The 22845-nt window shown below is 44.0% G+C and overlaps 1 protein-coding gene across 1 annotated transcript in view; it reads left to right on the top strand.

The window, feature by feature from the left end:
• FRZB (frizzled-related protein) overlaps window positions 1-21226 on the top strand; it is a 22750-nt gene extending 1524 nt beyond the window's left edge. Inside the window, exons 2-7 of the mRNA XM_014959610.1 lie at window positions 7-359; window positions 10766-10813; window positions 16022-16087; window positions 18216-18420; window positions 18661-18724; window positions 20206-21226. Of these exons, the coding sequence (XP_014815096.1) occupies window positions 7-359; window positions 10766-10813; window positions 16022-16087; window positions 18216-18420; window positions 18661-18724; window positions 20206-20316 (847 nt within the window). The 3' untranslated portion in view covers window positions 20317-21226. The remainder of the gene's footprint in view (window positions 1-6; window positions 360-10765; window positions 10814-16021; window positions 16088-18215; window positions 18421-18660; window positions 18725-20205) is intronic.
• Window positions 21227-22845: the final 1619 nt, after the last annotated feature.

A 22845-nucleotide genomic window follows, 5' to 3' on the forward strand; every position in this document is an offset into this window, starting at 1 on the left:
CCCCCTCTGCAAACCGCTGCCCTGGAACATGACCAAGATGCCCAACCACCTGCACCACAGCACGCAGGCCAACGCCGTGCTGGCCATGGAGCAGTTCGAAGGGCTGCTGGGCACCAACTGCAGCCCCGACCTCCTCTTCTTCCTCTGCGCCATGTACGCCCCCATCTGCACCATCGACTTCCAGCATGAGCCCATCAAGCCCTGCAAGTCCGTCTGCGAGCGGGCCCGGGCCGGCTGCGAGCCCGTCCTCATCCGGTACCGGCACGCCTGGCCCGACAGCCTGGCCTGCGACGAGCTGCCCCTCTACGACCGCGGCGTCTGCATCTCCCCCGAGGCCATCGTCACCGCCGAGGGCGCCGGTGAGTCCCCGCCGACCGGCACCGGGAGCCTGCGCTGCCGGACCCACCGGACAATGGGCGCCGGCGAGGGGAGCGGGGCAGGGCGAGCCCGCACGCCCAGCCCGGCCTTCCCCAGCTCTTGGGGACTTTTCTCTTCCCTTACCCTTCCCCTTCTCCTTCTCTTCCTCTTCTCTCCTCTTCCCCTTTCTTTCTATTCCCTTTCTCTTTCCCTCCTTCTCCGTTTCTTCCCCTTCTCTTTCCTTTCTTTCTCTTCCCCTTCTCTTTCCCTTCTTCTTCTCCTTCCCTTCTCTTCCTCTTCTGGCCTCTTCCCCTTCTCTTTCTTTTCTATTTCTCTTTCCCTTCTCTTTCTCTCCTTCTCCTTCTCTTCCCCTTTTTTTTCTTTTCTATATCCCTTCCCCTTCTCCTTCTCTCCTCTTCCCCTTCTTTCTTTTCTGTTTCTCTTCCCCTTCTCTTTCCCTCCTCCTCCTTCTTCTCCTTCTCTTCCCCTTCTCTTTCTTTTCTATATCTCTCCTTCTCCTTCTCTTTCTCTTCTCTCCTTTCCTCTTTCCCTTCTCTTTTCTATTTCTCTTTCCCTTCTCTTTCCCTCCTTCTCCTTTTCTTCCCCTTCTCTTTCTTTTCTATTTCTCTTTCCCTTCTCTTTCCCTCCTTCTCCTTCTCTTCCCCTTCTCTTTCTTTTCTATCTCTTCCCCTTCTCCTTCCCTTCTCTTCCTATTCTCTCCTCTTCCCCTTCTCTTTCTTTTCTGTTTCTCTTCCCCTTCTCTTTTCCTCCTTCTCCTTCTCTTCCCCTTCTCTTTCTTTTCTCCCTCTCTTCTTCTCCCTCTCTTCTTCTCCCTCTCTTCTTCTCCCTCTCTTCTTCTCCCTCTCTTCTTCTCCCTCTCTTCTTCTCCCTCTCTTCTTCTCCCTCTCTTCTTCTCCCTCTCTTCTTCTCCCTCTCTTCTTCTCCCTCTCTTCTTCTCCCTCTCTTCTTCTCCCTCTCTTCTTCTCCCTCTCTTCTTCTCCCTCTCTTCTTCTCCCTCTCTTCTTCTTTCCTGCCTTGGCCAGCCGCATCACTGCTGGGGAAAAGTTTTTTTGCTCTTAGGGAAAAAAAAAGAGACACGTGTGACAAATGACAGCCCTGCTGTCCTGCTTGAAAAAGTGTGGGAGCAACAGCCCTGGTTTCACCCCCCGAAGGGTGAAAGGTTTCCCTGCCCCACTCTGCTCTCTCCCCAGCAGCGGTTCACCCAGCAGAGAGGGGCTCCCCCTTGTCTCCCCTGTCCCCCCTGGGCACTGCCAGCAGAATTCTGGAGCAAGCGCTGTGCCCAGAAGAGCCCAGTGGGCAGGAGCTGGGGGTCTGTGGCCTCCTGAGCCTCCTCCTGTGCTGGCAGCCGAAGGGGAGCGAGGAGCCCCATCTCCATGGTTGGCACTGAATGCCCGGTTGTTGGTCTCCTGTCAGGTCCCTGGGCTCACGGGTTATGGTCAGGAGAGAAGAGTGGCAAAGGTGCAGCTTTCCACAGCTTTTCATTCCCAGCGTCCCCGAGTGAGCCCAGGGCAGCTCTGGTGGTACCTGACCCCCTCAGCTGTCTCGCTGCCTCCCGTTTCACCGGTTGCACCCACTGTGGTCCCACAGGACAGCTGGTGATGGGTGTCCAGCTGCTGTCCCAGGGTACCAGGGAGGCAGGAGCATCTCCGGGCGGTTGGGTGAAGGTTTCTGACCACTCGGGCCACCACGATGCTGCAAACCTGCTGGTTGCTCAGGAACCCTGCTGTTAGCGGTGTGCTGCTGGCACGGCTGCCTTGGGGCTGGAGGAGTTCAGAGGGCACAGCCCCAACATGGTGAGTGGAGCACCACAGAAATAATAAATTGAAGGAGCTATTGATGAGGAAAGCAGAGCAGGCTAATGGGTGGTTATCACAAGTGAGCTTTGACCTTCACGAAATGACCGCAGTTCCTGTCTCCCTTGAGGAAAGCGTGTGGTGGCACCAAGCGACGTTTCCTTGCTGCAAAGTTGCAGTGGTGATGGGTCTGCCAGAGCTCTCCATCCCAGGAGAGCAGAGCCAGGGCAGGGGACCCCCTAAGAGGGGTCGGAGGCTGAGGCAGAGCAGCACCCGTGTGTCCCACAGGCTTGTCGTGCTGCTGTCCCGCTCCTTCAGTGCCCGCGGCCACATCTCCTGATGGTCACATCTCCCGATGGGCATCTCCCACCTTTCTGTCCTCCCCCAGCAGTGACCTGTGGAATGAAAAGTGGGGTTGGTTATTTTTCTCTTGCTGTACTCCGCACAGTATTAGACTGTGCCAAACGCTGTAATTCCTGTTTTCCTCTCCTAATGAAATCTCATGCTTCCGTTTGCTGACCGTGCTCCCCAGCTCGGCCTTCCCAGGTAAGCTGCTCTCTCTACTCCTCTGCCTTTATTTGTGGGCCAGACTAACCCTTCTCTTTCTCAGACTCCATTGAGTTACCCTCTCCACCTCCTGAAATCCCATCTCAGTGACCATCCCCTGACATCTCCAGTCATTGCTGCTATTTCTCTCTCTCCCTTCCAATCGCTCCCCTCTCGCCTTTCCATCCTCCTTCCCTTCCATCGTTGTCCCCGAGCCCGTGAACCCAACCATCTATGTTTGCCTGCAGGTCCCTCACTGCTGCTGTGGGCTCTCTGGGGGCTGCAGACCTCCTGGGATGGTTTGAGGAGGTTTTGAACACCAAGCGCCTTTCTCCGCAGCATTTGAGGTGCTTTCAAAACCGCCTTAAAAACGGCTCAAAACCGAGCGAGGCTTGGCAGGTCTGCAGTGATTTGGAAGCAATCGCATTCAAATCTGGAGGGAGGGAGGAAGTTTGGCTAAAATTGCCCCCGAGTTACCTATTTCTGAGGACCTCAGCAGTACAATAACCTCTTTGAGGGATTCCAGGGCTGGATCCATGAAAACTCTCTTTCAGTGAATGAGAACCTGATGACATTCTCATTTCTGGGCTGAAAATTTTGAACTGATGCATTATGCACCAGACTGAAAGAATCCTTCTTGAGGGAATAAAACTGTTCCTTTAGAAAGCAGAGTGAAGGATTCCTGTTCTAGGAAGAGGTAAGGTGAACACTTCCAAATTCAATTCTCCAAATAAAGGATTGCAGCCAAGTAGAAGACACGAATAACGAACTGCCTAACAGGGAGCAGGCAGAATATTTGCACTTATTTATCTCCTAAGCATTCCTGCCCCTTGTGGTGTCTGTAAACTACATCTAGTTGAGCAGGCAGAAATATAAATCCATTTTTTCTTGGGCTTCTGCTACAGAAGAGGAGGGATGTTATTCTTCAGAAGTGAAATCTGTATTTTTCTTTCATTTTTTGCCACCTGCAAAGTAACAGGATTCTACTGTTTCCTTTCCTCTTGAGGTTTCCTTTCCTGCATTATTACTTGCGTAGGGGGTTAATGCATTTGTCTAGTCCTTTCCATCAGGCAGCAGCCTGAAGGATGACACGGGTCAGATGTTTGTCCTCATCAGAGCAGGAACAGGGTTTGGAAAGCCCGATTTCCGTTCCTTTTCCAGTATTAGACCATGCATCTTTCTCATGAGCACGTGGTTCTCCGGGGTGCAGGACACACTTTCTTTGGGTTGAGTTGCCTACAAGAGGCTGCACTGGGTTAACATTATGTTATGCTTCCAAAATTCCCTGACACCATTAAAACTAATTGGTCTTGACTCTAATTTCAGTGATGCCAAGTTGAAGATCATTTGATGTTCACTTGATTTTCTTTTTTTTCCTTTGGCTGACATTTCGGATCAGTTGTGTTCCCCATGCCTGGTAGAGTGTGGCTGTTGCAAAACATGAAGTTAAGCGTGGTTAGTAAAATCTGTGGCAAATCCCACTGAGAAGTTCACTTTGGGTTATTGAGGCACAGGTTATGAGTCCTCCACAAACATCATCTAGGACCTCTTTTTACATGCAGGCCCAAATGGTAAGGAAGGTCTAGAAGCTTTCTCTTTGCAGGAATGGGGGAGGTATTTGTGTCATTCTTGTGGTGTTCTTCAGGGCTGCTGACACAAAGGGGTGAAAGAGCTGCTGCTGTGTGTGTGTGGAAAAGGCTGATAAGAAGAGTAGGACTGCCTTGGTTAGAGCTCAGTTAGAGGAAAAGCTCTGCAGACCCTTTGGGCTTGTGCTGGTCTCCAAAACCTGAGTGTGTGTATCTGCTGTACCACGCTGCCCATTTGGAGCTCTCAGGTCCCTCAAGGTACAGGGCCCATGTTCAAACAAGCGTCCTGTGGGAAGCATATCTGTCTGGGTTTTTCATTATCTTTGGGAAACACACAGGTTCCTTTACACCCAAGCAGCAGAGGGATGCTCTGGGCATGGTGTGGGTGTTCTGGAAGCAGGTGTGACAGATGCTTTTTGTGGGGGATCCTATGAATCATCATCCAGGATAGAGGATGCAAAAGCCTCTTAGTCAATACGTTAACATTCCATATGTGAGATCGGTACATGCTAATGTCTTCTGTGACTGCGTCCCAGTCCTGTGCTTTTTAGGGATGAAAGCAGTTCTGCTCGCAGACACTGATAACAAGCTGTCTTGCCTATGCAGGAGGTCCCATTCATGAGCTCCATATATTTCATTCTCCATGTGCCTATGCTGACTCTTCCTCACGTCTATCAGGTTATCTGCTTCCTTCCTTCAGGGTCTTGTCAAATCTTCCTTAGCCTGTCAAGCAGCAAGAAGTGCAGATAGTTTAGGTTCAAGACAGTTTTTCTTTCTATCAAGAGCGGGACCTGTTTTTAATTTTCACGGAATCACGGAATTGTCAGAGTTGGAAGGGACCTCTAGAGATCATTAGGTTTTACATGCAATAGATGACCAGCCTGACCACGGTCGTTGCTGGATGCTGACTCAGAAAATCACTGAAGTGCTGTGCTTGGCTGTTACTGACTAGCAGACTGTTTATGTCTCAAGTGACATGTTTATTCCTGTTTTGGAGAGGGAACTGGCGATAAAAGGCGAGCAGTATGATGGGTACCATGCATATCAGACAACAGATCCATCTCGTCATATCTTAAATAGAAAAGTAGCTTGAAGGCATGTTGGGTTGTTAATGAGATGTTGGAGAAAAGAGAAGCATCATCACAAGGTATCAACCATGTGTAATTAAAGCCCAAACCAGTTTTGGTGATTATCATGAGACGGCTGAGGAGAACTTGGAATCTCTTAAAAAAAAACAAACCACCTCTTAAACATGAAAGAAAATTAAAGATTATTCAAGTGATGGAGATGTATTTTCTTAAGTCTTCAATGAACCCATGGTTTCTCTGCATAGGCCATGTCCTCTGTGCCTGCTTTTTGCCCAGGTGAATTCATAGCAATCCGGTATGTGAATTTGGCGTTGTATTGCTTAAAAGAAAAGTGAAAGAGCTGTTTCCCACACTTGTTTTTCATATGTTATTAACTTAATTTCCAAAGCAGTGGTTTCCAAACTCCAGATCAAATTTGCTTTGACTCAGACTTGCATAACTCTACTTACAGTGAAATGCACATCGGCGTTAGGAGTGTCTCAGAACGTACCAAGGACGAGTGGTCATGCCCAGGTTGTCGTTTTAAGGTTGAGATTTGTTTTAAGCATTTTTGCAAAGCTTGGAAGCAACCTCTTTTCGTGGAATCACAGAATTGTCAGAGTTGGAAGGGACCTCTAGAGAGATCATCTAGTCCAAAGCAGGGCTGCCCAGAGCACATCACTCAGGACGGCATCCAGGAGGGGCTTGAAGATCTCCAGAGAAGGGGACTCCACACCCTCCCTGGGCAGCCTCTGCCAGGGCTCTGCCACCCTCACCCCAAAGAAGTTCTTCCTCAGATTGGAGTGGAACTTCCCATGTTCCAGCTTGTGCCTGTTGCCCCTCGTCCTGTCCCTGGGAACCACTGAAAAGAGGCTCCATCCTCCTTCAACCCACCCTTCAGATACTTATAAGCATTACTAAGGTCTCCCCTCAGCCTTCTCTTCTCCAGGCTAAAGGGTCCCAGCTCTCTCAGCCTTTCCTCATCAGGGAGATGCTCCAATCCCTTAACCATCTTTGTTGCCCTAGTTAGTTTCTCAGTTAAAGAACAAAATCATTGCAAACTTCAAGCCTCAAAGAAGAAAGGAGAAGTCAATAAGCTTATTTAAACCTTGTTAATGAAGATACCATTGGTGGTGTTACACTGTCACTTCAGTTTGTCTGCCTTTGTAGGCTGAATCGCGTGGAATGGCTTCAAGTGATCTGTATCAAATTTTAAGGAGGATCAATTTTCCTATTACTTGGCTCCACTGTGCGTGTCCTTGCGATCAGATTAGCAAAGATCCTCTCTGGGTTAAGACCCGGAGCAGGTCACAAAGTCACAATTTGTGCGTATTTGAAGGTTTCTTAACCAACGAGTCTCACAGGTGTCCCTCTGAAGGAGGTGCCCAGGCAGCAACTGCTCGCTCTGGTTTTGTTCTTTGGAGCTGGGTGCCTGGAGTGGCTTCAGCAATAGCTGGGCCATATTCTTTAATTGCAGTGACAATCAGGACTGTGTGACTTTTGGCTCTTTCTCCGCTTTTTTTTTTTTTTAATCATTTTAATTTAAACTGTGGTGTAAGTAAAATCTTCCTTTTCCCAAACCTCTCGTCCAAACGTGTGATCCAGGTGTTGTCATTTTGTACACTTACTGTGCGAGCAGCTTTTGTTCTGCTCCCCTTGTTAGTGGTTTGGTTTGTTTTTTATATAGCATCCCTCTGAAAAGTGCTTAATTAAAACGGCTGATTGGAAAAATCGGTTTGGATTTTTGCCCCTGCTCTTAAACAAAATTTAGTAAGGAAGCCTTTGGATTGGAGCTCTGGATGATATTTCCTCTTTGGCAATCCTGCTGATCACCACTGAGAGAGATTTCTTTCAAAAAGATTGTTGTGCATAGACAGAACTTGGCAGAGAGATTGCCTCAGAAGAGAAGTGGAACAATAGGAAGTTGTTTGTTTGTTTTTAAAACCAGCTTTTTTTTCTTTTTCCCCTCTCTGCATTCTGGCTGGAGGTGTGAGCAGTGTGCCCCTCCGGGTGGAGAGAGGTCTCTGCCCATTAGACTGCTGGAGTCAGGGGATGGGATTTCGTGGTTGCTCATGCCCACCTAAGATCTTGCAAGTGCTGGTGGCAAGGGTGGCCCAGATGCTTTCTCCCATCGCTTTCCTGCTAGATGAGGCAGGACCAGGCGGTATAAGCATGACCAGGGGAAGGATCAGGGAGACGTGAAGCCTTTCCTGAGATGTGTTGAAGGTCTCTGCTCCACTTCCCAAGTCCATGCTGTTCTCCATGAGTAGAAACCGCTCATCCCTAAGGAAGCACAAGGGCGCTGGGAGAGATGAACATCAAGGGGAGGTCAATCAATACTTGCCTGGCCCAAGCCTCGCAGGGAGGGAAATGAATCATGAATGAATGATTCATTTAATGAAGAATGAAACCTGTTGACGACTCCTTTGCTCATTGACAGCCACCGTGCGTTGACCACAGTTGCTGACTACACCGCACCGCGGCCTTCACACGCACGGGGAAACAGGAGACGTGTCCATTAGGAGCTGCTCAGCTCATGGCTCAGTTATTCTCCTGGCACAGCTGGCTGCTTCATCAGATACCTGCCACCACTGCTTAGGGACAGCAGAGGTGACCTGGCTGAATGAATGTGGAGCTGGGAGATGGGTTGAGGTTGTGGCGCGTTGCAGTTTGGTAAAAATAAAATAAGTTGCATACTTAGGAGTGGAAGGGAACATCTGGTAGAAAGCAGTTTAGTTCTATGTTTCTTTGGACAAATTTGGGTTTACATTGGACGTATTGAGTGTTTACCAGCCCCGCCCCTTGCATCGGTGTGAGTTTGAAGTACAGTTCCTCAGCCCATAGACAGGAGCATCGTACCCCTGAGTGGGGTCAGGGAAGACTGTGAACCCCTTATCAGGCTCTGGTTTGTGTTTAGTTGTAATTCCAGAGTGAATTGGACTTGGTTTGCTTAAACACCACAATGATTGCTTGGGTCAACCCTTGGTTTAGGAAGGGAGAGTCTCCTTCAGGGCTTCTTTTCCCTTCCGTGTTCTCTCCGTGGATGTGAAAATGCTAAGCATTTAACCTGATACTTCCCAGGCCTCCTCTGCTGATGAAAATTTTTCCTGCCCCTAGTTTTGTTGGTGTAGGGAATGTACTTTGGAGATGTGAACCAACCATCCCTTCGTTCATAACTGAAGTGCGTGTTTTAGAAGGAATTGTAGCTTGATGGGACACATGAAGCACTGGAAGGAGTTGCCTTGGCCATGTGCAAAGCCAGCCAGCATGGAAAACAACCAACTGAGAGGGCCAGTGAACCTGGAGAGCTTTTTCTGCAGGGGTCTTGAGTGCCCAGAGGGTGGTGAAACATCTCAGGCCAGTCTTAGGTGTAAGGGAAGTAGAACCATCTCTACGGGGTTGGTGGCTGGGAGGTTTTGCAGGCTTCTATATGCAAGGGGAGCAGATGGGAGGGTTATGACCCAAGTGATCTCTATACTGTGACCACTTCAGAAGGAGCTGCAGGTTTAAAGCAAAGCACTAAATGAACAAGACAACAGTGGTTTGGGCCAGGAGAGGAAGGGTGAGAAGAAATGGGGTTATCCTCTTACTTAGCTAATTGCAAAAGGAAAACAGTTTTAATTTCTCCATCACCCTGTGTGGAATACATGAAAGCACTTGATATAATGTAAAATGAATTTAAATTTGATGAAAAGCTCTTTTTTATTTTTTAACCATATGCTATTGGTAGAGGTCTCGTTCTCTAATTACCACCTGATAACAACAGCTTTTTTAAAATTTGAGAATAACTCAGGTGAATAATCAAAGTTAAACACATCAGTAAGAAATAGTGTGTGTAATCTGACTTGCTACAAGGCAGCAGGGAGAAGCCTTACAGCTGCCACGGAAGTGCATAATAATTGAAGACCAAACAAAACTGAAATAAAACCGCATGAAAATGTTGGTTTTGTTCTATAAACTGAGATACTGCAGTAGTTTGAAACTTTCTTTGGAAGAAATTTTTTATTAGCAATATTGGGTGTAAAAGAGCATCTGTTAAATCTTTCTGTGCTATTTTGTGTACCTTTTGCTCTTTACATTGGTAGGAATCACTACTTCTGAAGTGCTTTTGCCCTGACTGTCATTTTGCCGTATCCCCATTTATGTAAAGGAAGTTCCATGTTGCTATGAGAAGTATAAATATGCTTTAAGATGGAAATTTATTTTTTTCTTAAAGGAAGATGGCCAAATTAGAAGATTAACTAATATTAGATCTCTTGTAAACAGTTACTTTAAATACATATTTATAGAACTTGTGATTAAATAATGGCCCCAGCCCTTAAAATTTACGTATACCACTTCACGTATACTGAGTATCATCAGTGTCCTGGGGTGTATTATGGCCAGATCCTTAGATCCTTACAGCTTCGGTTGCAAGAGAGGAGCTTTTATGACATGGTCTTATATTCATTTGTCCTGCATCGTACAAGCAGTGATGGTGCATCCGTGATAATGCAAGGACGTAAGAAAGGTGGTGTTTGTATGATACCAGCTTCCAGAGCTGAAAAAGCTGCATGAACTTTGGGGCATGCAAACTTAAAGAAGGGCCTTTTGTTTGAAACCTCATTTGTTTTTCCATTTTATATGTCATTCTAATAAAGGATACTGTCCCTCTCCCAAACCTTGTTTTTCTTGCATTCATTTTTTTTCTCAACTTGTACAATGTTATATGAAATTAACATACTCGTTTTTCATTATTAAGTATATGTATAAATCAATTAAATTGTGTGATTTAATAAGCAACAGGTTTGAAATGAGACATTGTACTCATGTGGAGCACATTTCACTCACAAATGTGTCTAAAAGCAGTTCTTTGCGCATAGTGCCTTTTTTCCTCCTGATCCTTATCTGCCCTTCAAGCTAATCAGTATGTTTTTAAACTGAGGGGAAGGGAAAGGTCTGAAACATTTGTTTTGGCATTTGCTTCAATGATGTGATTGTGGTTGGTTGGTTTGATTTCCTCAGTAACCAAAAAAACAAACCAAAAGTAATTTCTCCTTCATCATCTAATTAAATGCAAACAGTACGTGTACTTTTTGTAGATGCTTGTAAGGTCATGCCATAAATTTTCATCCTCGCCCTAAACCTGCCGGTCTGTGCATCAGTAGGAATGGGATATTTGATTTGCAGCATTTAACATGAAGTGCTGAATTCAGGTGAAGTTCAGATAAAAAATTGTGTCAACTTTTAACAGGCTGGCCTGTCGAACGTTACAATCTGTTAGTTAATTAAGTCATTAAGTTTTAATATACTAAATATTAGAGAAAGAGACTAAGCATTGCAATGGGGGTGTACTGAGATGGTCTAATATTAAAAATACTAACATTTCTTTATGTATTTTACAAATCCGTGCCAGATTTCCCTATGGATTCTAATAATGGCAACTGTAGAGGCGCCGGCATCGGTGAGTACACTTTTATAAAACTCTATAATAAGGAATAGTCTTTCAAATCCTTTTGATACTTAATATAAGTAGGAGGGGGTCACTGAGTGATGCACAAATACTCTGTCTTGTCTGGGAGTCCTGTAGATTGTGCATTTGTATCCTGTGAGCAGTTGGGATTTGGGGCTGGCCAGCCTGTGGACCTCTCAGCATACAACTCAATCAACTCTTTAGCGCGTCTTTTTAGCACTCACCTCTTCTGCTCTTGTCAGGGCAAAAATTTCCACCAGATCCAGAGGGCTGTGCTGACTCCATTAAAAGTTTTGTCTCAAACAGTTGAGAATGATCATTAAATGGCAGAACCAGTGAAGGCAACGGTTCATTCTGAGTTCAAAGTTTGCAAATTAAATTCATCACTCTTTGTAGATAATGGCAAAACTCCCGCTAACTTCAGGAGATTGAGGCTGAGACCTTCTGAGACTGGTTTTATTCCAGCAAGTCCCCTGTTGCTTTTTTATTTTTTATTTTGTTTTTGCTGGACCTGAGTAAAGCCCCTCCAGTGTTGCCACTAGTCATAGGCAATGCAAAGAAGGAAAGCCCAGTTTGGGAGCTAATAGATGATAAAAATACCAATTTGTTGCTCAAGCAAGCCAGTGACTATAGGTTTTCTTGAATTCTATTATGATTCCTTCAAAAGTTTTCCTCTTAGGCCTTTGTCAAGAAGATGACACTGGGAAACCTAGCATTGGCCATCGTGTCTTTCCTTCTCCAGAGGTATTGCTGAGCTATAGTGTGCACTGATGCTCACTTTATTAATATAAATAGCTAAGTATGGTTGTGGAACATAGAATTAGATACCTACATTAAATTGGATAGCCTCAGCGTTAATCTCTATGAGCAAACTGTAAAAAGGTACTAATAACATATTAATAATGCCCAGCTTATAGTACAGTTTTAAAATGTAATAAGTAGGTCCCAATGTGAAGGTAGCTGTGTAGGTGTTATTTAGGCAAAATGTTATTTAAATCGCAGTGTACGTCCTTTAGAAAGCCAGCTACAATTAGGAAAACATGATAAAAGTAAGCCCCTTCGCAAGCTTCACTTTAAATTGCCTTGAGCATGGGACCAAGTCTTAAAGATTTTCTGAAGATCTTGTATCAAAAATATCAGCCAGATCTTTAGCACAGCCTGTCCTTAGGGGTGTAGACAGCACGTAATACCGGTGAGTGATCCTGTAGTGGATGAGAAAAGAGTAAGATTCAGTTATGCTTTATGTCATGATGCTTTTTGACTAGTAAAAGCAAACCCAGATGTGCAAAAAAACCCTCATGCAAAAAACCAGGGTGAAGATGCGCAGAAAAATTGCTGATGGAAAGGAAGGGTAATGTTTTTGTCACTGCCTTTTGCTGTACCAACACAATTTCTGGTTCAATGTGCTACACCTGTTGCAACTGACAAACACAGTTTAGTCACCTAAAAGGCTGTGTTCAGTAAAGTAAATTTGTAATTTTGCCATTGTAAATAGAATTTTTTTATTTTTTTATTTTTTGCAAGTAGCGACATGATGTGTTTTAAAAAATCCTGGACTTGGCTCTGTGGTTTCTGGAGCATATTGCATGTGCACGTGTAGGGTTGGAGTGAGCAGTCTTCATGGGTTACCCCTCTTCGAGGCACCTTTTATCCCTGGCAGTGCCTGCTGGCAGAGCCTTCCCTCTGAGTCTGCCTGGGTTTTATTGGAGGGGGAGCTTTTTTACCTCTCTTGGCAGTAAACTGTGGTGTTGTCTGCTTCATAAGATGCTATTTGAGTCACTCAGAAATTTTTCCAGAGGGTTTTTTTTTATCCTTAATTTATCAGGGAAGCATTTTCCAGATTTGAGTGCTTGCATTGATCAATATTCCAGCCACGTTTTAGATTGTGCACGCACGTATATTTAAGATAGCATGTTTCTTGGTAGAAATCCGTGGGGAAAAACCTTTTTCCTGTGTGGTCCACTTGTTTTGGCATTTACAGGGGGAAGGTTTCAAAGGTATAGCTTTTCAGCTTTTGTTAGTCGTGTATTGACTTGTGTTTAAAAAAATACTTAATGGCAGAGTTAGCTGAGACCTCCCTCAAAACTGGCGTGAGCCTCTGCTGCCCCTCTTGGTGCTTGGGGTATCAAGTTGTTGTGGTCCCAGGGCTCTTCTGGTAATTCTGGCAACTTCAGAGGAGACTGTCATGTAAGGTGAGACTTCCCCTCAGCAACAAGAGATGTAGTACAATTTTATGGCCACCTTGTGTGGGTGTTCCCACACCAACTTTGCAGGAAACACGCATCAACCAAATTTATGGCCACCTTTTGTGGGTGTTCCCACCCCAACTTTGCAGGAAACACGCATCAACCAAATGTGTGTTCTCCAACACTCATGTTGTGGTTCCTTTGAAAGTCGCGGCAACAGAAGCTGGGAGAGGGTTGGTTCTAGCTCTGTGACTGACTTCATAGGTGACCTTGGCAAGTGACTTTGTGTAAGTTTCTGCATCTCTAAAGAGCAGTTAGAAATAATGCAGCATTTTGCAAAGTTCTTTGAAATGTAGTTTTGAAAAGCACTAGGGTGACTAGGAGGTATCCTTCATTAAGAACATGGACAGGTCTAGAACTGGTTTCTAGAACAAGACTAGTAGAACATATTCCTCAAATTAATAAAACAAAATAATCCAATACCACCTTAAAATTGAGGGAAATGTGAGGCTACGTGTTCTTATCCTGTAACTCAGACTATTTTTTTCTACTCGTGCCTCAGAGCACAGTACTGTAGAGCAGGAGAACGTTAAAGGGTAGAACTTGTTGGACGTGAATGCTGAGATGCCTGCGTGAGTGTGGGTCACAGGAGCGCATCTTTTATGGCCTGTATTGAGGCAGCTTATGAAATGGGCCATAATTTGGCCTAAAGTATGCCTGAGCTCCCAGTGGCAGAAGGGAAGCCAAAAATCACTTCCCTTCTCTGCCTTTATTATTTTAACACAGTCTTGTACAAAAGCTGAAGTCTGTAGGACTCTATATATAGATTGCTGAGGATGTGTTTGAAATTCAAGGAAACAATATCCTCTTCTTTTGAAACGTTCTCCTCTTTCCTGTATTTTTTTTTCTATTTTCAACTACAGAAATTCTTTCAATAGAAAATGAATGATTTTAGAAGTCCATAACCATATGATGCCATCTCTTTTTTTTTTTTTAATATGCAGAAGTCTTATATAGCAAATAAAAGTTCTTTCCAGACTCTTCACATTGGATTTAACTAAATCACTAGCTATATGCATTGTTGTTCTAGAACTATGGTATATCGAAATAGGCTGCATTAAGTCTACTTCCACTTAAATGCCAACTCAAATGTCAAAATAGATGACCAAGTGTATCTATTGCTGGGGCTTGCTGTTTGCAGTGGGTGCAGCGGTGGCCTTGGAGTGGGAGATACCAGTCAGCTGGGCTTGACCTTGCAAGGCCACCAAACTCCACTTACACACTAGCTTGAAATAAGTAAATATTTGCATTAGAACAACTCAACCGTGAAATCCTGGTGGTGTTAATGAACGCTTAAGTCTGGAGCTTCAGGCCCTAATGACAGTGTTTTTACCCCTGTTAGCGTTCCCAGCTGTCTGGAAGCTGCAGCACTGGAGATACTGCCCTTACAGTGCTCGTTTATATTGCCTTTTGAAGGCCATCCTTACCCCTGTAAGGGCTAATAATTTCCCTATTTTAATTGAACTGAGGTTCTGGGTCATAATTTTATACAGCCAACCCAGACAGCAGGATGGCTCTGTAGCCTGTATTAATTAGGTCTACCAATTGCACATGTGCAGCCTGGGCTTAAATTATACTCAAGTCTGATGATCCATGGCGTAGATTTATCATAAGGGTGGTGGCAGCTTTTTCAGTCAGCTCCACTAACTGTATTTTTGAGATGTCTTTACGGTTGTTTTTGTCGCAGAATTGGTAAGATAACATGCAAATGTGTCAGTGGTTAATATCCTCCAAGTAGTGCTCTAAAATTTCCCATCTATGTCAGTCCTGTGTAGAGCGTGAAGCCGTTGGGTTGACAGACCAACCAAGTCTCCTGAAGGTCAGTCTCCAGTTCAGCCAGGAGCCATTTGCTCATTATTAATTGAGGGAGGGTCCAGAGCAGGATCAAAGGTAACACTAAACACTTGCTGTAGTCAAGTGAAGCCCTTCAGCCTCTTAAACTTAATTGTAAACTTAGAATCATAGAATGGTTTGGGTTGGAAGGGACCTTAAAGATCATCAAGTTCCAACCCCCTGCCATGGGCAGTGACACCTCCTACTAGAGCAGTTTGCTCAAAGCCCCAGACTTAATCTTAAAATCAATCTCTCTTAAACCTCCTGTCAAGACACCACTGAAGAAACATGACTGAAGTTTAATTTTGTCAGGACCATCCCAGCGGGGTTCAGAGCAGGGAGCCACGTGCCGCTTGGTCCCACCACCCTCCCATGCACTTCATCTGTTGACGCCTGTAGCTCTTAGACATCTTTAGGTGTAAAGAGGCCGTGCCACCATCGGATGGTACGGTGCAGCTCCAGGGACAGACTGTGCCTTGAGAATTAGCCACAAAAATTGTGTTCCTTATGGAAAGCGCATGCTAGGCAGAATATCCCAACGTGTTAAACTGAGCAATGTGTGTGTGTAGCCTCCAATCAAACATGTAGTCTCCCATCGAGTGGTAAACAGAGCCCTGTATTTTAGTCTGTGAGATTAAAGGTGCAGAAAGGAGGAGTGAGTGTAGTACAAGAGAGAAAGGCCTCGTAAGGACATGGAATTGCAACGCTTGCAAGTGCAGAAGAGACAAAAATTGAATCTTGAATTGGCTTAAAATGGAAAATTTTGCCACTTCAGACTCCCAAGTCCTTGTATTTTTGTTGCTGTGAGGTTGGTTGTTGTGGTTGTGCTTTGGTTTTTTTGGAGTTTTGTTTTGGGTTTGTTTTTTTGTTTGTTTGTTGTTTTTTTTTAATCTCAGCATGTCAAGTTCTCTCCCAGAAACCTTGGAGATCTCACAGACAGTTCCACAACAGCTCCCAGCAGAGCAGACCAGGAATGCCCCGTGCTTTTTAATGCTTAACTTGCCTGTAAAAGACAAGTCAGTTCAGTGAAGTTTTCGTTGGGAGCGAGCTTGAGGTTTCGGGGAGGTCGTCCCTGAACACACGCTCTTTTCTTTCTAAACCAAACTTTCTGTTTTCACAGAGCGCTGCAAATGCAAGCCCATAAAAGCCACCCAGAAGACCTATCTACGCAACAACTATAACTACGGTAAGGACAGCCGCATGGTCGGTTTTTAAAGGCTACAGTGAGGGGAAGATTTTCATTAAAAAAGCCGATGGGCCCAATTACTGATGGTTAATCCAGTTAGTACTTGTTACAGAAGGAAGAGGTGGCCTGAAACATTTCCAAATTCAAAACAGAGGGTGCTTGTAGGAGGACGGAGTGGATTAGCTTCACATGTTGGTGCAGGAGTGTCGGTGTTGAGGCCGAGTGTCATTTCAGTGCACCTGGGGCTCGTGCACTTCGTCAGTGTGAAAAGGGGTGTGACAAAAGTGACGTTGTGAGCTGCTAGGCCTGAACTGCCCCTTCCATTTCCAGCTCTGATATACTCTGCTTTTACAGGAGATGATGGCTTTGCCAAGTTTCATACCTCCCAACCCGCCATGGGATCTAACAGGCATACTAGGTTCTTTCCTTCTCATGTGTCAAAGCCAGCAGTGAGCCTCTTGCCAGCTGAGTTATGCTGTCAGTAACACCTGTAAAAGTGCACTGCGTCCATATATTGTATCCTTTTCTCCAGGTTGTCCTGGTTTTCGGGCATATCACAGGTCCAGGTGGCTACTTTTCTTCATACTATTTGTTTTAAGCAAATTAAGGTGTTGAAGCCAGTGAATACGTATCACTGGAGTTGGAACAGCTGGGCTCATCCTTTCTCCCATTAATCACATGAATAGCCTTAGGCTCACGGAACTTTAAAACTTCATTTAAATGGTAGTGATGGCATAATATTTATTAACATTATGCATTTATACAACGACTGTCAGGTAAACTTCTTTTAAGAATAAATCCTATTAAAAGCTAAAAAATTTCAACTATATTCAGCCAAACATCCTTGGGTATTTTTAGGTGACTAGTTGGTTTTATGTTGGTTTGGATTTGTTTAGAAAATCTGTACAGAGTTATTGTTCTCTAGTGGGTACCACATCTGTGCGAGGTAGAGAGTCACTCAGCCTGCTACTGCCTATACTTTCAAGCTTCTGAAATTAAAGAGGTTTGAAAATGCATTTGAAAGAACTCCGAGATTTTGTTTTGAAATCTTAGAGAGGTTTTAAGGAAGTGGATCACTTGGGGTAAACAGTGTATTTTAAATGCACAAGGTAATTGTTAGCAGCTGTATTTAATGTGGCTGCAAAACACGGTCTCTGATTGCCTTTATGGGCAATGCCTGTGAAGAGAGGAGGTGTGTGAGTCCATGGTTTTCTTTCTTCCATATTACCTTTTTCACACAGGTTGGAAGAAATGGGGAATCCGGGAAAGGGACTCTTGTTTGCAAGCTGTGAAAGATGTGGCATTCTCTAGAGCATGACCTCTGGACTGGCTGTGCATTTGCATGTGGTATCAGTTCACTGGTCACCGTGAGAGAAACGAAAAGCCTTGCCTTTGAAAGGCAACTCTTCCTCTCATGCAACTTAAGGCAAAAAGAAAGGGTGAGGGAGGAAACAATTAGATGGGTCATCAGGTCAAGATCAGGAGCGTTTGGAGTTCATAAAGAGCAGAGCAGATTGATGCTGGGTCACTGGAGAGAGAACAAAAAAGGTAAGGGCCCGTCATGCGGTAGCAGTAGTGATACAAGAAGTTTTAATACACGTTCATGTTTCATGAAAGGTTGAGAGTGACAAATTTAGTTTGGTCTTCTGTACTGCAAGTAGTCAAAGAAGGAGCAGTTACAGCTTGAGGGAGGAGAGCATACAAGGAATGAATCAAATGTATGAAGTGGAAAGGATGAAGAAGAAGGGATGCTAAAAATTAAGCCCAACTTAAATAGGACGCAGACCCAATTGGTACATCACTCCTGCTTGTGACCATACTGTCAGGACATACACTGAGCTACCTGGACCCTCTTGGCGGAGGATGAAGTAACGAAGTGAAGAGATGGGGGCAGGGTCGTTGCTGGAGTTCAGCTAAGCTTTTGATAATGGACCGTGCAAAAGACTAATCCCAGAGAACAGCTTGGGGCGACCTGCATTATCTGCTGTTGCTAACTACACTCTTTGTGACTTTTTCTCAGTCATTCGGGCTAAAGTGACAAGACTAATCCCAGAGGTCACCAAGAACAGCTTGGGGCGACCTGCATTATCTGCTGTTGCTAACTACACTCTTTGTGACTTTTTCTCAGTCATTCGGGCTAAAGTGAAGGAGGTGAAGACTAAATGTCACGATGTCACTGCGGTAGTGGAAGTAAAGGAGATCCTAAAATCTTCCCTGGTGAACATCCCAAAGGACACTGTAAACCTTCACACTAACTCCGGCTGCCTGTGCCCACCACTCAGTGCCAATGAAGAGTACATCATTATGGGCTACGAAGATGAGGAGCGCTCCAGGTAACTCTTTCTGCATTGTCCTTAGAGTATATTTGTTGTTAGTTGCTCCCCTGCCTGTAAAGCTGAACTTCAGAGCCACCAGCTGAGGAAAACTTGGTGTGATTCTCTGGACATCTCCTTAATGGTGTTCAAGGGGAGATGAGGGTCTCTGCAGGCACAGGGTTCTTAGTCTTGCATGTGTTGGGTTGTATAGCATGTGTTTGCCTGTTGGTGGAGTAACTGGTTGTCTCCCTTGTGTAGGTTACTCTTGGTGGAAGGCTCCATAGCCGAGAAGTGGAAGGATCGTCTTGGTAAAAAAGTAAAGGTAAGAAAATACCTCACCAAAAGTCAAGTGTTGCAGATACCATGAAACCTGTACCTGTTACACGTGCTGACCCCGGTTAATTAATATCAAGTATCAAAAATTAACTTGGTTTGTTAGTTGCTGTATGACTTCAAAATGCACTCTGAATAAGCTAAAGCCATAGGTTCAGTTACCCCAAAGTACACCAGTGTTTGACCAATCGAAACCTCTGTCTCAAAAAAGCAATCAGTAGGAGTGTTTTAGCTCCGTGGGCAAACTGTGTGCTCTGCAACACACACCTGCTTAATTTGGATGGCGATACTAATTGAAAAAAAAAAAAAAAAGAGGGCTTTACAAATGTCTCTTACCAAATTGTGTGCATTAGCAACTTTTTAAAATTTACCTTCCTGGCTTAGGTGAGGGAGGTACATGATGAAGGAATTCATGTCATAGGTATGAGCTCAGATGCAAGCAATATATGAAAATAGATTCTAATGTTTTCTAATTTAAATGTATTCTAGTGCCTTCCAAATTCTGGAAGAATTGCCTTTTTATGTTTCGATGCACTGCCAAGTACCAGTGATTTCAGTGTTGTTAGGGGTGTCATTTTACACAGAACGTTCTTGTTTTGACACAATTTCTCAGCGCTTGGTTTAACATAGTGGTGGTGCCTGTGCAAACCAGTCTCCTCAATGCTTCCTTCAACGACCTTAATGGTGACTGGCAGGAAAATGCTCTTCTGATTACAAATGCAAGTTTTTCTGTGCCCATTTGTCACATCCACAGAGATTACATGAGTGAAAAGATATGGGGATCCTACTCCAAGTTGCTGTTTGATTTGGCAGAGCCTTATGAAACCCAGTGCTGCAGAGCACATGCCACCGTAGGCTGACTACTTAGTTCCAGCTCTCGGGTGGCAGTATCATTTGTTGGGTGGTTTTTTGGGGGGAACTGACTTGCTTTCTCACTTATTTCCCTGTGGCCCGTGACCCTGGGGCTGCTGAGGACCTGGCCACGTTGCCACTCGCTTCTCATGGCAATCTCCTTTGGTGAGAGCATCATCAGTTGCACCAGCCATATATATTAACGTCTTTTTGTCCTGTGGTTACTATTACCTGGAAAAGTAAAAATAAGTAAATAATAATAAATTAATAATAAAATTCACTTGGCTGTTTTTCCATCCTACTTCCCCAGAGATGGCACAGATCGCTTCATTTACATTTTATTATTTAGAAGTTGAGGTGCTTTTCCGCTGAAGTCAGTTATGCCTCATTTCAGCCTCTTCATTCACAGAGGCTGCAAGAAAGCCAGGAAATAGCTTTTTTTTTCTATGTAAAGTGACTTCTGCTGATAACCTCACATTCCACCATCTGAGCCCGAGGCAGTGCAACGTCCTAGAAGCGGGCAACGGCTTTTAGATTTGGCTGTCGTTTGTAAAGAGGGGCGGTTGCTCTTCTGCAATCTCTTTTTTGGTAACACAGTCTTTGCTTTGCCATCCGCAGCGCTGGGATCAGAAGCTCCGCCACCTGGGGAAGGCGAAGGGAGAGGCCGGACACAGCGACGCGGCTCCGAAGCCGGGCAGAGCCAGCAGCGCCCGACAAGCACGGAGTTAGATGTGGGACCTTGCCATGCAGTGGACTATCTACCAAGACTTCCTTGTTGAAGCAGCAAAGGAGAAATTGCACTATTGCACGTTATATTCTATTGTTTACTACAAAATAATGTTTTAGCTTATATTAGTTTTTATTCTCCCTCTTGTTTTCTGCCTTTTTTTTTTTTTCGGATGTGTGCAAGCTCTGGAAATATATATATTATTTTTTTTTCTGTCACTAAGAACTGTAGAAAACTGCCCTTATGAGATGGAGAAAGAGAAGGACGTGCTGAATTTACCGTTTTATCTCCTGAATTTTCTTAGGGAGAAAACCCTGATGCAAGCAGGAATGAGATCTGGCAAAGAGCGTTGCTTAAAGTCGTGACTCACACCAGTTTCCCCCTTTCACTTTTCTTAGTCACTTTTTGCTGAAACTCGTTGTGTTGGGGGGAGGTTGTTGGTCTGATTTTAAGTGGGTAAATTTTTATTCTGAAATATTTAAAGGAATGGTGTTAAGAGAGCTGTTTTAATCAGTAGACCTTTGTTAAGTTTTCTTACTCATAAATAAACCACTTGTTTAAGCCAAAGTCTAACTTAAAATATTTCCTGCAACAAATACAGTGTGCTTGCACATGGGGGACCTGAGTTTTCCAGTGCTCTGGACCTTGCAGGGAAGGTTGTGGTTGTATAGCTACTGCAGGACATAATTTATAATACACTACTTCTCTTATAATGGCAGTTTTTTTCCCCTTTTCTTCCTTTTCTCTGCTGAGTTGTAGGAGTAGATGGACTTACCAGGCCTGCTTCTCAGTACAGGTCTGCACTTTATCCTTTTCATTTTGTGGTGTTATTCTTAAATCTGTGCCTCATAAACAAACGTTCAATGCTCAGTAAAATATGTCCAATAAAAGAATTGTAGTTGTCAACACAGACTTTGTCTGACTTTTGAATCAACATCACTTTTTTTTTATATTACTGTTCAAAATATAAAGAGAAAAAAAAGTTCATTTTTGTGCTTTTATAGAATTTTTTGAAGATAGTGCCAACGTATTTGAAATTATCTTCTGTTTTCCTATTCTCTCATGCTCAAAAGAGATTAAAATGGGGTAAATAGAAGGACAGTCCTCTGCTGTCGTCTGTAGAAGATGCAAATGGATGTTGTGTTCTCAGCTGTCAGCATTAAGTGCATTAGGGCTGCCTTGTATTAAGAAAACACTGCTGCAGCTGTTAGGTATTTTGAAAATAAAATGCTAGTAAGTAAACACAAATATTTGGGAATTTTTATGACAATGCTGTTTTAAGATTTCAGTTAATAACCAGAGGTCTCAGGGCAGGTTTTTCCATTGGGCTGGATACCAAACAAGTTGAAACATAGAACTGTTTCCTGCAACACTCAGAATCTTTTTTTTTTTTTTTTTTTTTTTTTTTTTTTTTTTTTTTTTTTTTTTTTTTTTTTTTTTTTTTTTTTTTTTTTTTTTTTTTTTTTTTTTTTTTTTTTTTTTTTTTTTTTTTTTTTTTTTTTTTTTTTTTTTTAATGAAAACCAAAGAGGTAAATTAGGGAAAAGGCTGGCTCTGAGGGCTAGCAGTGGAATCTTATGGCTCCAGCTAGTGCAGCGTTTGCTCAGGGTACTGCATGGGCAGCCTCCGAAGCCGTGGAAGGACTTTGAAAGAGGAAGCTGAATTAGAAGAATAAGAATCATTTAAACACCATCAAAGCTATTTCCTTTCGAAACCAGCGCTCTGGGACCAGTGCTCTGGGGTATTTTGGACATTGTGGTTTGGTGCTTGCATTCTCTTCTACTCTGTTGCATGGTTCCTGTCCTTTTCAGCCACGCTACCAGCGAGCAGGTCTCTGCCTGTGGTGGTCACAGTAGGTCTGGCAAGGTGAACATCATCACTGAAGCAGCAAGTCCTATGAAGCCCATTGTCAGTCATATTTAATTATTTGGCTTTGGACTTTTTTTTTTTTAAAGAAATCAATGAATAACAGGCAGTTAACATGAGAAGGAAAATTTGCACAAAAAGCTGAGAAAACCAAACTTGAGTCATCTTGTTTACTACTGTCCTCCTGTCCCCGTTCTCAGGGCTTTCTGAAGAAAGCAAAGAAATTTGCTTAACTAGGTGTCAGTTCGAAACCCCACCTAACCTCTCATGTCATTTAGAATTAAAGTCTATGGTGTGAAAATCTTTTTTGGTCTTCCCCAAGTTGTGTTGGGCTTTGCCTTGTGCTTCCCCCTCACTGTCACCCCGGTTCTGCACTCAAAGCGGGTCAGTGTGTGCTAACAGGCAGTGTTTTACTCAGTTAAATCGTTTGTAATGGTCTTCCTTCCAATCCAGATACTCTTCCTTCATCTTTTAATCCCCCTAGCCAGGGGGCAATTAAAGGTCAAAGGAAAAGTAATGCTCTCTGGGGACAAAGAAAAGGAAAAAGAGATGTGATGATGAGAACTGGCTTCATGTCATCTTCAAGTCCTTAATGTTTTATTACTGAGGCTGAAATTCTTGCCTATTCTTCATGTGATGGACAAGCTGATGACCAGAAAGTGAGGCA

This window comes from Calidris pugnax, unplaced genomic scaffold, assembly GCF_001431845.1.
Source record: "Calidris pugnax isolate Ruff unplaced genomic scaffold, ASM143184v1 scaffold448, whole genome shotgun sequence".
Lineage (NCBI taxonomy): Eukaryota > Metazoa > Chordata > Aves > Charadriiformes > Scolopacidae > Calidris > Calidris pugnax.